Genomic DNA, 11872 nt, shown 5'->3' with positions numbered 1-11872 from the left:
TATATACATATATATATATACATATATATATATACATATATATATATACATATATATATATATATATATATATACATATATATATATACATATATATATATATATATATATATATATATATATATATATATATATATATATATATATATATATATATATATAGCCGAGGAGTTTGAAAGATGAGCTGCAACTTGAGAAAAATCAATGCAAATATACAAATATATGGAAGTGTGCATATTTATGATAACTCTGCCTTCTGCTCATATATAGCCAACTAATTCAACTAATAATAAATTCATCTTAGTTTACATTTTCTGGCTTAAATTACCGGGGGGGGGTGGCTTATTTATATGTCTTACTGGCATGTAAACAACAGGGTAACTGAAACAGCAGATACCATTATATATCAAAAATCACAAAAGGTATGTATCTCTGTCTTTAATGTTGGTGCTCAGGTTATTTTAAAATCATTATTCATCTATAATAATGTATGTTATGTAATGTATTGAAACTTCAACACAAACCCAGGAAGGGAATCTATAAACTTCCCCTGAAAAGTTTAATCTGGAACTCTGGTAGAGTAAACAAAATGAATTGGGAATGGTCAAAAGTGTCTTTTTTTCCCAGTGTGCTCTGTTTCCCTGGCCGTTTCCCCCCAGGGTTGTGTTCTTACGCAATCAGCTGCCTGAGGGAGTCAGAGGGATGCTGAATTTATATGAACCTGACTCTTTGACATCATGGCAATATTTATGCAGAACACAAAAACACACATGTATCAAACACAAATGTATCAAATTTGTACCAACTTTCCAAAAAACTTTTACTCAGGATTTTTATTTACAGGGAGACAACGCCTGTATGACAGCGAATGTGAGGGGACAGTGATTTAGTGAGAGGAGAGGTGCTGATACTGAGCTCAAGTTTTGAGCTGTTAGCATAAAATTCTAAATTAGCATGCTATTGGCATACATCTCCTCTCCTCCATCCCTCCCTCCTTCATCTTTGCTCCCTTTTCTGTTAAGAGCTCTCATTCCCTCATCTGAAAATAATTTTGGCAGCAGAAAGGTCAGACTTACAAACGGGGAACATAATGAAATATTCTAAAGGGGTTTCATGGCTGTGTCTAATATGCTTATTCATGCTGTAATATGACAAAAGGGGTCCCAGGAAGTGTAATACTAATGCTTGACCCAAGTCTCTGTTGCAAATCTAAGTCTCTAAGAGGACTTCTTGTGACCATGAAGAGGAAGAATCTATTTGTCAGACATGTAAACACACCCAAAATGTGTCCTAGGCATTTAACCCATCACCAGCTGCACATTCTAAGTATACACATACACACACAAGCTAGGAGCAGTGGGCTGCTATGTCAGCACCCGGGGAGCACACATAGGGGGTTCAGTGCCTTGCTCCGGGGCACCTCGGCAGTAACCTAGAAAGTGGACTGGCACCTGTTCAGCTACCAGTCCACTTCCATATTGTGGTTTGTAGCTGGACTTGAACCGGCCACCCTCCAGTCCCCAAGCCAAGTCTCTACTGACTGAGTACTGAATATGTGTGGGTGAAGGTGTGTTGCCAAGAGTTCTGGTGATGTGTCTGTTATATCAAGCCCTCAGGAATTATCATTGCTGTGTGTATCAGTGCAGTATGTGACAGTGTGCATGTTGTGCAGTGTTTTACCGGGATCTCACATCGTTATGTCATGTGTCTGTATGTACAGAGTGTGTGTAAAGCCTGCTGCAAATTCTGTGTTATTTTTCATGTAACACCATCGATGTGTGTGTGTACTTGGGCAGTTATCTGTGTGTGTAATTTTGCCTACAACCTCAGTGTTGTTCCAATCCACCCAGCTGATAAATGCACACCGCAGCAGGGGGAACACTGTTCTTTTCCAGTAACATCACTCCACAGAACTGAGGAGAAAACACCCAGGGTGTGTGTGTCGCAGAGTGTGTGTCTATGTAGGTGTGGTGAAAGTATATAATGGTGCAGTCAGCGTTAGTGTCATGAAGGACCCAGAACGTGTTCCATCATGCTCTAAGAATATACACTTGTGTGTCGGTGGGGAGTACAGGCTCACACACATATAAAAATAAGATTCACAACTGATATACAGTCTTGCGCATGTTTCACAAATTCAGGGTCCCACATTCACATAATTCATTTTTAAGGTGAGTGTTGAAGGACACACATAAGCACATATACACGTACAGAAAACAATATCCTGTCTGCCCAAAAACCAAACCAAGATGGGAACACTGTGATAACCCGTCTATACAACACCACACACACACAGAAAACAGGGTGTGCACATACCTGATGCTGCTCATGCTGCCTGCCTCTGATCCCAGCTTGCATCTCTCCAGCTGGGTGGCTACAATCTGACGCTCAGCCTCAAGTTCCCTGGTCAGGCGCTCAAACTGAAGCTCCTGAAATAAGGACAAAGACAAAATGTATGTTAGACTAGGTAAGAGAGAGCAAGCGTGTAAGAGGCAGAACTGAGATTTTATGTTAGGAAGCTCCTCAGAATGCAAGTTCTGCTAAAGGTTCTTTACTTTCTCAAAAATCTTTTTGTTCTTTTCCCATCGGTTATTGGTCATTGGACTTTAGTGGAGGAGGTGGGATATTCAAGTAGTTAAAACCATAAATATTCTTTTTAAACGAGTGATAGTAACCTTTAAGAGCCAGCTGATATAATGGGAAGAGTATTTCCATGTGAATAATAAATTGCTTTAGCAAGGCAGCCTACTTGTCATAGGAGAAGTAAAGCATTGTCAGCCGCAGGTCATGGAAACAGCTTAGGGCTAGAAGACAGCTTTGCGACAGTTAAAATGAAGTGTGATCATTAACATGAGCATGATTGACAGGTGAGAAAAGGCGTGAGGCAGAGTGACTGGTTGAAAGTGTTCTAAATATGTACACAAAAAAGACCTTTAATCCTATCCACTGTGTGGTGCAGGAAGGGTGTCAACTAGAGCAGTTGAAGTACTCAACAAAAAACTAGGTTACAAACTGTATCAAATTTTTCTAACGAAGATATTTGTGGAGTCCCTTCATGAAATGCGTAACCCAGATGAATTGTTTTCCTGCTTCGTTCTACAAAGAAAGGTGTTTACGGAAAAGTGACACAGAAAAAAGCAGTATGACATTTAATTCAACACATTTACTGGCTCAATTCTCTTTTAAAATCAAAGATAACTTGTGAGTGATGGAATCTATGGCACTTAGATTTAACAAATCACATAGTAAACTGTATGCAACAAGGGAGGATAATACACACTGTGGACTACAGGTCACTGCAACACAAAGAACATCAGAAATGGCTTTCAAATTCACAAATTATGTAGTTCTACTAAAGGCAGGGAACACACTGGCCCAACTGTGGACGTTGTCTGCTCCGATGCAACATGCAAAGTCTGAGGAGGTTGGCTGCTGGCCGCCTGAGCCACTGGGCTCTTTGATTGGTTGTGTGCTAGCTGTACACATCTTAACATCTTAAAGGCCAATAAAACATGGTACTGTCCATCTGCATGCATCTATCAATTCTTTTATGCACTGCTATAGTCTGGCAAGTTACATGTTACTGTCACATTACAACAATGCCAAACACTGGGGAGCTGCTTGCTTGAGGCTGCATAGATGACAGATTCAAAGGTAAGGCATAAGTGTGTCCCTTTCAGTCTGATTACCCATGAATGCATTGCTCTTAATCCAACACTATTAGTGTGTGTGTGTGTGTGTGTGTGTGTGTGTGTGTGTGTGTGTGCGTGCGTGCGTGCGTGCGTGTGTGTGTGTGCGCGCTGATGCATTGGCTATTTAAGTGGCTTACTGACAGTTCCATATCAATCATCAAGCTATGAGCCAGACAGATGAGATTTCAAACCAGAAATCAATTTAAGTATGTGAATGCATGAGTGTGTGTGTTGCATTTTAACTGCATGGAAGTGGATCAATAGTGCAGTGAACTCAACCCCATCTAAAATATTGTGTATGTATGACTGATTGCATGTGTGTGCGAGACCCAGGGGGGAGGGAGGCGTGTGAGCAGGACATGGAGAGTGCGTGCTGGTTCAATTGGTTTTCTCGAAGCCATTTGAAGTGCTGAATGACTTGATCCCCAGTCGCTATCACAAGTCTCAAATCTCAATCCCCTCTCCATCCCAACACTACAGAGCACAATGCAATTCATCTCCCTCACCCCTTTTGCACGCACGCTTAGAGCAACCAGTTGCTCATGAATATGCACTCTTTATTCCCTCTTCTCTCTCCTACACACATCTATGTCGTTGCTTTCTCCCTCTTTTCTCTTCCTCTTTCTCGATCATATACACACACATCCACTTAAGTGCCAAAAGCAAGCCCCTGACACATACATATGTAGCATAAGAAGCAGTAGTTCATTGATCTCTCAGTAGGAAATTTTCCTTATCTGTGAGGCATTAACACATACTTTATGATCTATGGAAACGTGTCAGTATACTGGCTCATATGCTGTAAGCACACATAGAAAAACCTGTGCCATCACACCACTAGCCAGACACAATTCCACCTTTTTCTCTCAAGCTTCTTTCTGTTTACTCAGCCTCTCCTTGCTTTTCCCATTCACAGCTCTGCATCGTGTCAGCAGTCTCCCCTTCTCGAGATTTTGCTTGCTCTACCTGTGACAAGATAAATCTCATACATGTGAACAACAAAGTAGCAGGTTCAGCCACCCCTATGATTTGCAAAGCAGGGTGACGCTAGGAATTTGAGCAGGGTCTATTAAACCCTCTGGACCCGTAATACTAAATTATAGCTTTGTTTTACAGTGAGGTGCCTCGCTTCAAAGCCCCACTCGGCTCCCCACAGCAGACTGCTTTGTCACCTTGTTTGCCACAGCTGCAACTGCTTTAAATCCTCAAGGTATAAAAATGCAAATCCCTGCACCTAAAGTAGCATTATGCTAATTGATGATGTATAATGCCCCAACGGTAAAGTATCTTAAATGCCTTCTAAGGTAACATGGTAATGCTTGAACACCAAAACAGATGGGAAACCTGTATTTGATAAATTATGCATCACCCTTTGTCACACGTTTTACTTATTCCAACACCTTTGCCTAAGGTAGGGGTTTGCTGTTGATATGTTACCATAAATAATGCCTATGAGGTTGAACTGATACTGACAAACACTGTCAAATGCACATTTATGAACTGGCCAAGGTATAGTATCAGCAATTCAACCAGATGAGTGAGTTTAACTGACTTATTCAATTATATGCAGCTGTGGATTCTGAATAGCTGAAACTAAAAGATGGTAAAGTCTCACATCTGAAGCCATCATAGCTAATGCAGAACAGGATGCTTCATTCAGTAGTTCTGTAGCTTTGTGTTTTATCTATAATTAAGGATGCTAAAAGATCCTCCCCCTAATGGAATTTGGAAACCTGCACCGCTGTCTTATGAGTTATGAACAGCAGTAAAGAGATAAAAATAGCTGCTATCACAAAACACTGCCATACAGTAATTACACATGAGAAATCTTTGAGAAATGATTGGTAACTTAAATAACTTAAGTTACTTAAAAGAAAGTCTGTAATTTTTTTCAGAACTTAGTTGGCTGAGTTATGTTTTCAGTACAGCACACAACCGCAATACAACAATTACAATTACATATGCAAGTAATCGTCCTTACCATGGTGTAAAATGTTTTGAATTTCAAACTCGATAAGAACAGTGCAACAATTCTGATCGTTGCTAAGATCGTATGTGATCTTATCTGCATACAAATCAAAACATGAAATTTGTCACACCTTCTATTTTGGTGCATATTTCATGAAATCCCTGTTGATTTCAACAGTTGTAACTTAATTACCAAACAATCTGTTTTGTATATAGCAGAATATTTTACCTTGATTCGTGCATAGTTCAACAGATCCAAAAGTGATGAGCTGGGAGTTTCAGCAGGCGCTCCTTGTGCTTTGTTGTGTGTTTCTATCAAAATGCACAAGGTGTTGGATTCCACTATCTTGTGCATGTGTTGTATTTGTGTGTCACCTCCTCCCTCTCAGGATATGAATAGGAGGCAGAACGCAGCACCTGCACTCAGCCACAAAGGTCTCTATGGCAACTGTAGATTCCCATCCACCACCCCAGCATTATATATTAGGTCCTGACTCCTCCCACACACAGTCACTGCCCTTTCACATACCTATGCTGCTCTTACAGAGGTGTCTACATATGTACTTGAGTCTTTCTCCTACAAAAGCAGAGGGTGTGGGCTGGTGGCTAGCCACAACTGCTTTAGAGTGAAATAATGTATATTGTCTACTACTCTATGTGTAGTGTACTCTGTGTGGATGCTGATATTGATGTACAACAGCGAAGAACACTAACAATAGTAGTATAATATAATAGTACACTGATTAAGTACAAACTTAAGGAGCTTTATTTTTCTCTTTCTATAAACATATGCACCAAAATCCATTTGTACTTTGGTTTTCTGAAATGTAACTGTATCAACAATGGTAGAACCCACACAAACTGTGTGTGCTTCGAACACGCTTTCTTCTGGTTACGAGAGGTGACAGTTTTTGGAACATTCTTACTCCTTTTGAGTTATTTACCGGTGGTTTGATCTGACACTGTTTTACAGTGCTCCCTGGGTGCCAAAGTCAACATCAGACAGAGAAAACAATTTACCAACACCTGGTGTCTCCACAGGTTTCTTGGTGAGCAATATTTACTTCACTTTCGTCCATTTCAGTTTCACCTCAGCAATCATTTCCATTTAATTTTCAAGAATGTTTCATTAGACAATTAATGCTAATTAGACAGCTGCACAGAAAGGAAAACAATGGTGCAGCTCTGTGGACCTCCAGCTCTTGCTGTTTGTGTTACAACAAACACAGAGTTGCACTTGAAATATAAACTGGAATAGAAAATAATGATACATAAGCTCAAACAAGTCAATCCCACATGCATTTACAGTATCAACTAATACACTGTATATTGTATATGGGCACTTATTGTATATGCAAACTTGTGGCCAAGCAGATCTGTAGTTGTATATGCACCTGTATATGCTCAAATAAAATCCTCCGCTTCATTGTCTTTCCGCAAGGCAATAAACCAGACCTGCTCCACAGACACAATACAGAGCTGATATCTGACCTCCCAGTGGAGGAGGACAACAGAAAAGGAAATCCCCCTACAGGGATCCAGGGAGCATCATATTATCAAAGACTAAAGCATCTGGGCCAAGTTTCACTGAAATAAAAAATAAGCAGAGAATGAAATGAAATAGTAAAGAAAAAAAAAAACAACAAAAAAAAAACAGCAATTTCCTTCAAAATCCTATGTTAACTTGGCAGCACTGAAATTACTATGGAAAGCTTTTTGTGACTTTTGAAATTGGTAAATGGTACAAAAATGGCACAAAGTTCTTACATACAATTAGACAAATTGGTGAGGAAATGAAGACCAAAGAGCTCCTTCACAATTACACTTGATTTTAAGTCATCAATAAAAGTAGATATTTCACTCCTTGATCATCATCTTCTCTTATATGACAATGTTTGGATGAGTTTTTCAAAGTAAAACATAAGCAACACCTTACAATAAACAAGCAATAAATATAGGGCCAGTGGGCCATGTGTAAGAGTTTTAAGTGGGCTACATAGCAGCTATGGTCTAATTTAGATTAACCACTGTTCAAGAACCAACAGCAGTATAGTTCTTTCTCCGCTTAAGCTTAATTTTCCCACATGCCACCATAAAGACTCTCTGTGCTGTCTGTGCGTGCTTGTCTGTGTGTGTCTAGAGATAAGGCCCAATCATTATAAAGTGGCCTATGGGCAGCTATCAACAGTGCTGTTTTTGGACGGGAGACAAAAGGCTATCAAATAGAGCTATGACCTTCTAGTTGAGAAGTAACACTCTCTCGCTCTTTCATTCTTTCTCTCGCTTTCCTCAATCAGAGAAGAGGAATGAAAAAAACTAGAGATGGGATGAGTGGAATGAAGGAGTGTGAATGGGAGCTGGTAAAAAGGTCACTCTCCTCTACTCCCTCACTCCCATGCATATTGAAATTGCCCACATAGTTGCAATCTCTCCTCTTACTCCTTTCTAAACTCACAGCTGAAGTTCACGTAACTGATGTACGGTTCCAATTTAGCAGAGATTCATTTGTCGGCCCCTCCGTGCCCCATCTGCCTTTCTTGTCTGTCACTTTAATGAGAGTGAAAAGTCAGCCACAAGTCAGCAGAGGAACAGCAAGGAGGGTGGGAGAGAACAAGAACTGTAGGGCAGGAAAAAGGAGACAGCAAGGAAGAACGAAAGAGGACACTGAGATGTCTCTGTCGATGAAAGTCACATGAGATGATGGCTGAGGGAGGGTTACCTGATCCACTCCCTCTGAGTGTGCAGAAGACAGAACAGGAAAAGGAGAAAGAGAAGAAAGGAAAACTGATTACCAAAATACCCTGATCATGTTAATGCCTTTTTTCCCCCTCAACATTGGTATTGTATGTCTGAGTGTGAACATGTGAAGGTTTACTGTTACCTGCCATGGGGCATGTCTGCTTCTGTTCTTGTAATTCAACTATGTGAGAACAAACACCTGGTTGCAGACTTTTGAGAAAGGCTGTTTTTTGTGTAAAGTCACTCAAATTAGGTTTTGCTTTAAAGATGAGTCCTGTTCATTGCAAGATAATGACGAGATGGAAAAAAACCTTGATCGGTCATATGATGGAACTGTTCCTGTATAATGTACTCAGAATCGCTATATCTGTATCACTCTAACCAGTTACAGTAGCCATTACACATTTCACTTTAGTTTTCTCCTCCAAATAAGAGAATCCACAATGAAAGAAGCACAAATTAACCAACAAAACAACTGATTTTAGATAATGTACTTGGTGTTAAGATTAGTGTAAGGAATACAAGTAAAGGATGTACAGCCAGTGTGTGGTCCTAATATAGAGTTAAGGACAAAAATGTGTGTTTGAGTGCATACTGTGTTTATCACCGCTCGTGTGTGCATCTGTGTGTCAGTGTGTATGCAGGTGCACTTGCCATCTGGCAAATGGTGATAGTAGACAAGAAATATTACACAGTGTGGTCCGGCTTCATTCTGCATCAACTTTGCTTATTAACATCTATCTTTTTCCATAACATGTGATTCATTGTTGTTGTTACACCAGAGCTGCTAGTCCTTCCTATCCCTGTGATGACTGGCCTTTTGTCTATCAGCCTGCTTTAACACAATTTAATTTACATTAACTGCAATACCTGAGGGGCGTTCTTTAATGTGATTATGGTTAGGACAGTAATGCAATGGACAGCATATCAGTACTGATAATATTAGTAAGGACTTCCCATGAAGGGTTATGGCTCATAAACAATATAAAACAACAACTATGCTACTTCTGCTTTTACTGATCCGACTACCACTACTACTACCAATAACAACAATAACAAAGAGGGGAAAAGGAAAAGTCAAAGCTGCTCTCATGGAACATCAAACAATCAATGCATTTATGTTTTGACCTCATAACACTAACTAGTTTAATTAACTACTGCAGAGGAGGCAAATAAATAACATTAGGACACTGCTCTGATGGTCTCATTAATCCTGGTTAGTGTACTCACAAATGGAGGGAAGAAATAACATCAATAAGAAGAAATCATAGATGAATTCTTTGGGATATTACTAATGACGTCTTCCATAACATCTGTTCAAAGTAAACAGAAAAGGTGAAGATTGAGGAAGGAGATGTAAACTGTAATTGTTTAGTCTGTAATAAGAAAGTGTGGTTGGTATTACAGAAAATGAAAATCTATCTTTTATAATTATTTGACAGAATTTTGAAAAAACAAGAAGTCTGCGTTGCTAAACCACAAAATACATTATCTGTCAATTCACTCGCCAATGACACATATTTTGGTGAGGCTAAAACAACATGGCAAATAAGGGTGGGTAGTCAGACAAGTTTATATTTTGATTTATCATCGTCCATAATCTACATTTTTTTTTCAAACTACACATAACCTTACTAAGCCACAGGTGAGCGCTGTGTGGACAAACCAATAGAGTGATGCAGCCAACAAGATCGATGTGCTCATAGGATGGATTTCTTTACTTTCTTGAGTGATGTATTGTAAATAAAGCAATGTGAGCTATAGTAAGCAGCCAGGTGGATGAGGAACTTGTGGCAATAAAGAAATATACTGAATGCAATATTGGGGTGCAATTGCACAAATTAATAACTTCATAGGCTATTGTGAATTTGGCTGTCTAGAGGGCAGTCTGAAGTGCATTACAGTTTAGGTCTTGGATCGAGGCTGTGATTAAAAATATCATGATATCATTTTTGAGGCAGATCGACCTGGGGATATTAATTCAAGACATTTAAGTGGGAATACTGAGCAAATATCACAATTTTTAGACGTGAGGAATTAACGTGTAGTGATTTGATGATCTGTGAATAAAGGCTATGTTTTGTGGCAAAATACAACCAAATGAAATAAATGACTAAATGAGGGAAGCAAATAGACTCACTGTATAACAGCAACTGTCACATCCAATCCTAAGAGGTGACAGGAAGCTTTTAAAGAACACAACAAACACTTCAATACTCTTCAAGACAAAATTATCATCTTATTCCTGTAATTTTCACAGCCAAGTTCATTGGTATTGAAATGTCTGGTGAGGCAAGGCCGAACAGTATCAAGATAGAAGTGCTGAAGCTGCTCCACTGGCAATAATCTAAGTATCGCTTTATGGATAAAGCAACATTACCCAAGGAAGAGTGTGAAACTGGCAGTAACACAAAGAAATAAAGTGTTTTCAGTGTCAGAGCTAAAATGCATTATTCCAATCTCTCTAAAAAACCTCAGTTGTAGTTGTGTTGTCAATAAAGTGACTTGGAGTTTGTGAGCTGATAAGATTCACTGATTCTTTTTTTCGGAAGATGGAGTCAATGATGTATGGAAAAGTGACTTAGCTCAAATCATAGAGGAAATCCCTGTCAATTCTAGTTTGGGGTAGATTCTCGCTTAATTGACTCTAGGGGAGAATGAAGGGGCATCTAGAGAACAGCATCGGAGAACACATTTTACTGTACACGGAGCTATTTAAAAAGGTCCTCTGTCATATTTTGGGATAGATGAGTCTCCCTCTTTTATAACTGATGCTCATTTAAATTCTGTCTGGCGTGGACAGCTTTGGAGCCAATTATTACCATCTGAATTTTGTGACTCATTATACTGGCAGTGTGTTTTGCTAAGGAGGTAGCTGACAGGAAGTTTTGGCAAGATTCAGCTTCTACATATCTTTTAGAAGATTACAACATACCCGCAGTTGAAGGAATTTTATGTGATTTATTCAATGTCTTCTGCATCAAATGATCTACAAACTGTCATATGAAAACCATAATGTTTTTTCTAGGTAATTTCCAGGTATTAAAAGTTGTAAAACAACGTCATTTATTCCCAAAGGAGAACTTGTAATCCTTACTCAAAGCAGTGGAGAAAACTACAGAACCACTTCACATGATATGCTCTGAGTTTAGAGTATTTTTAGTTCTATTCAAACTTTCAGTGCGAGTCCTGGGAGTGATTCTGGGTTGTTTGATAAATATGAGCTCAGGATTAAAATATCTCTGGTCCAGGCAAAGAGGAATTCAGGAAAACAGCTTCAAAGAAAGCCAAATCAAAACGTCACATCACTGAACAGTCAAAAATAAGCTATTCATGAGGCAGGGGGCATGCTGAAAATATTTACCATAATTTTATGAATCAAACCTCCAAACTCTGGTCAAGTTCTGAGTGAACCACTGTCAATGACCAGTGGAAGCAGCTGTATCTGTTTAGATTTTGGATTCTAATGCTCC

The 11872-nt window shown here is 39.2% G+C and overlaps 1 protein-coding gene across 9 annotated transcripts in view; it reads right to left on the bottom strand.

The window, feature by feature from the left end:
* ctnnd2a (catenin (cadherin-associated protein), delta 2a) overlaps window positions 1–11872 on the bottom strand; it is a 253938-nt gene that overhangs the window by 173602 nt on the left and 68464 nt on the right. For 8 of the 9 annotated variants that reach the window (XM_037078443.1, XM_037078439.1, XM_037078440.1 and 5 more), the window contains one exon: window positions 2317–2429. In XM_037078443.1, coding sequence (XP_036934338.1) covers window positions 2317–2429 — 113 coding nt within the window. Of the gene's footprint in view, window positions 1–2316; window positions 2430–5889; window positions 6046–11872 lie in introns of those variants that run through there. The other variant, XM_037078445.1, reaches the window with a different exon arrangement.

Source organism: Acanthopagrus latus, chromosome 19 (assembly GCF_904848185.1).
Source record: "Acanthopagrus latus isolate v.2019 chromosome 19, fAcaLat1.1, whole genome shotgun sequence".
Taxonomy (NCBI): Eukaryota; Metazoa; Chordata; class Actinopteri; order Spariformes; family Sparidae; genus Acanthopagrus; species Acanthopagrus latus.
The sequence above is the reverse complement of the archived record's forward strand: the minus strand, read 5'-3'. Positions and strand labels throughout refer to the sequence as shown.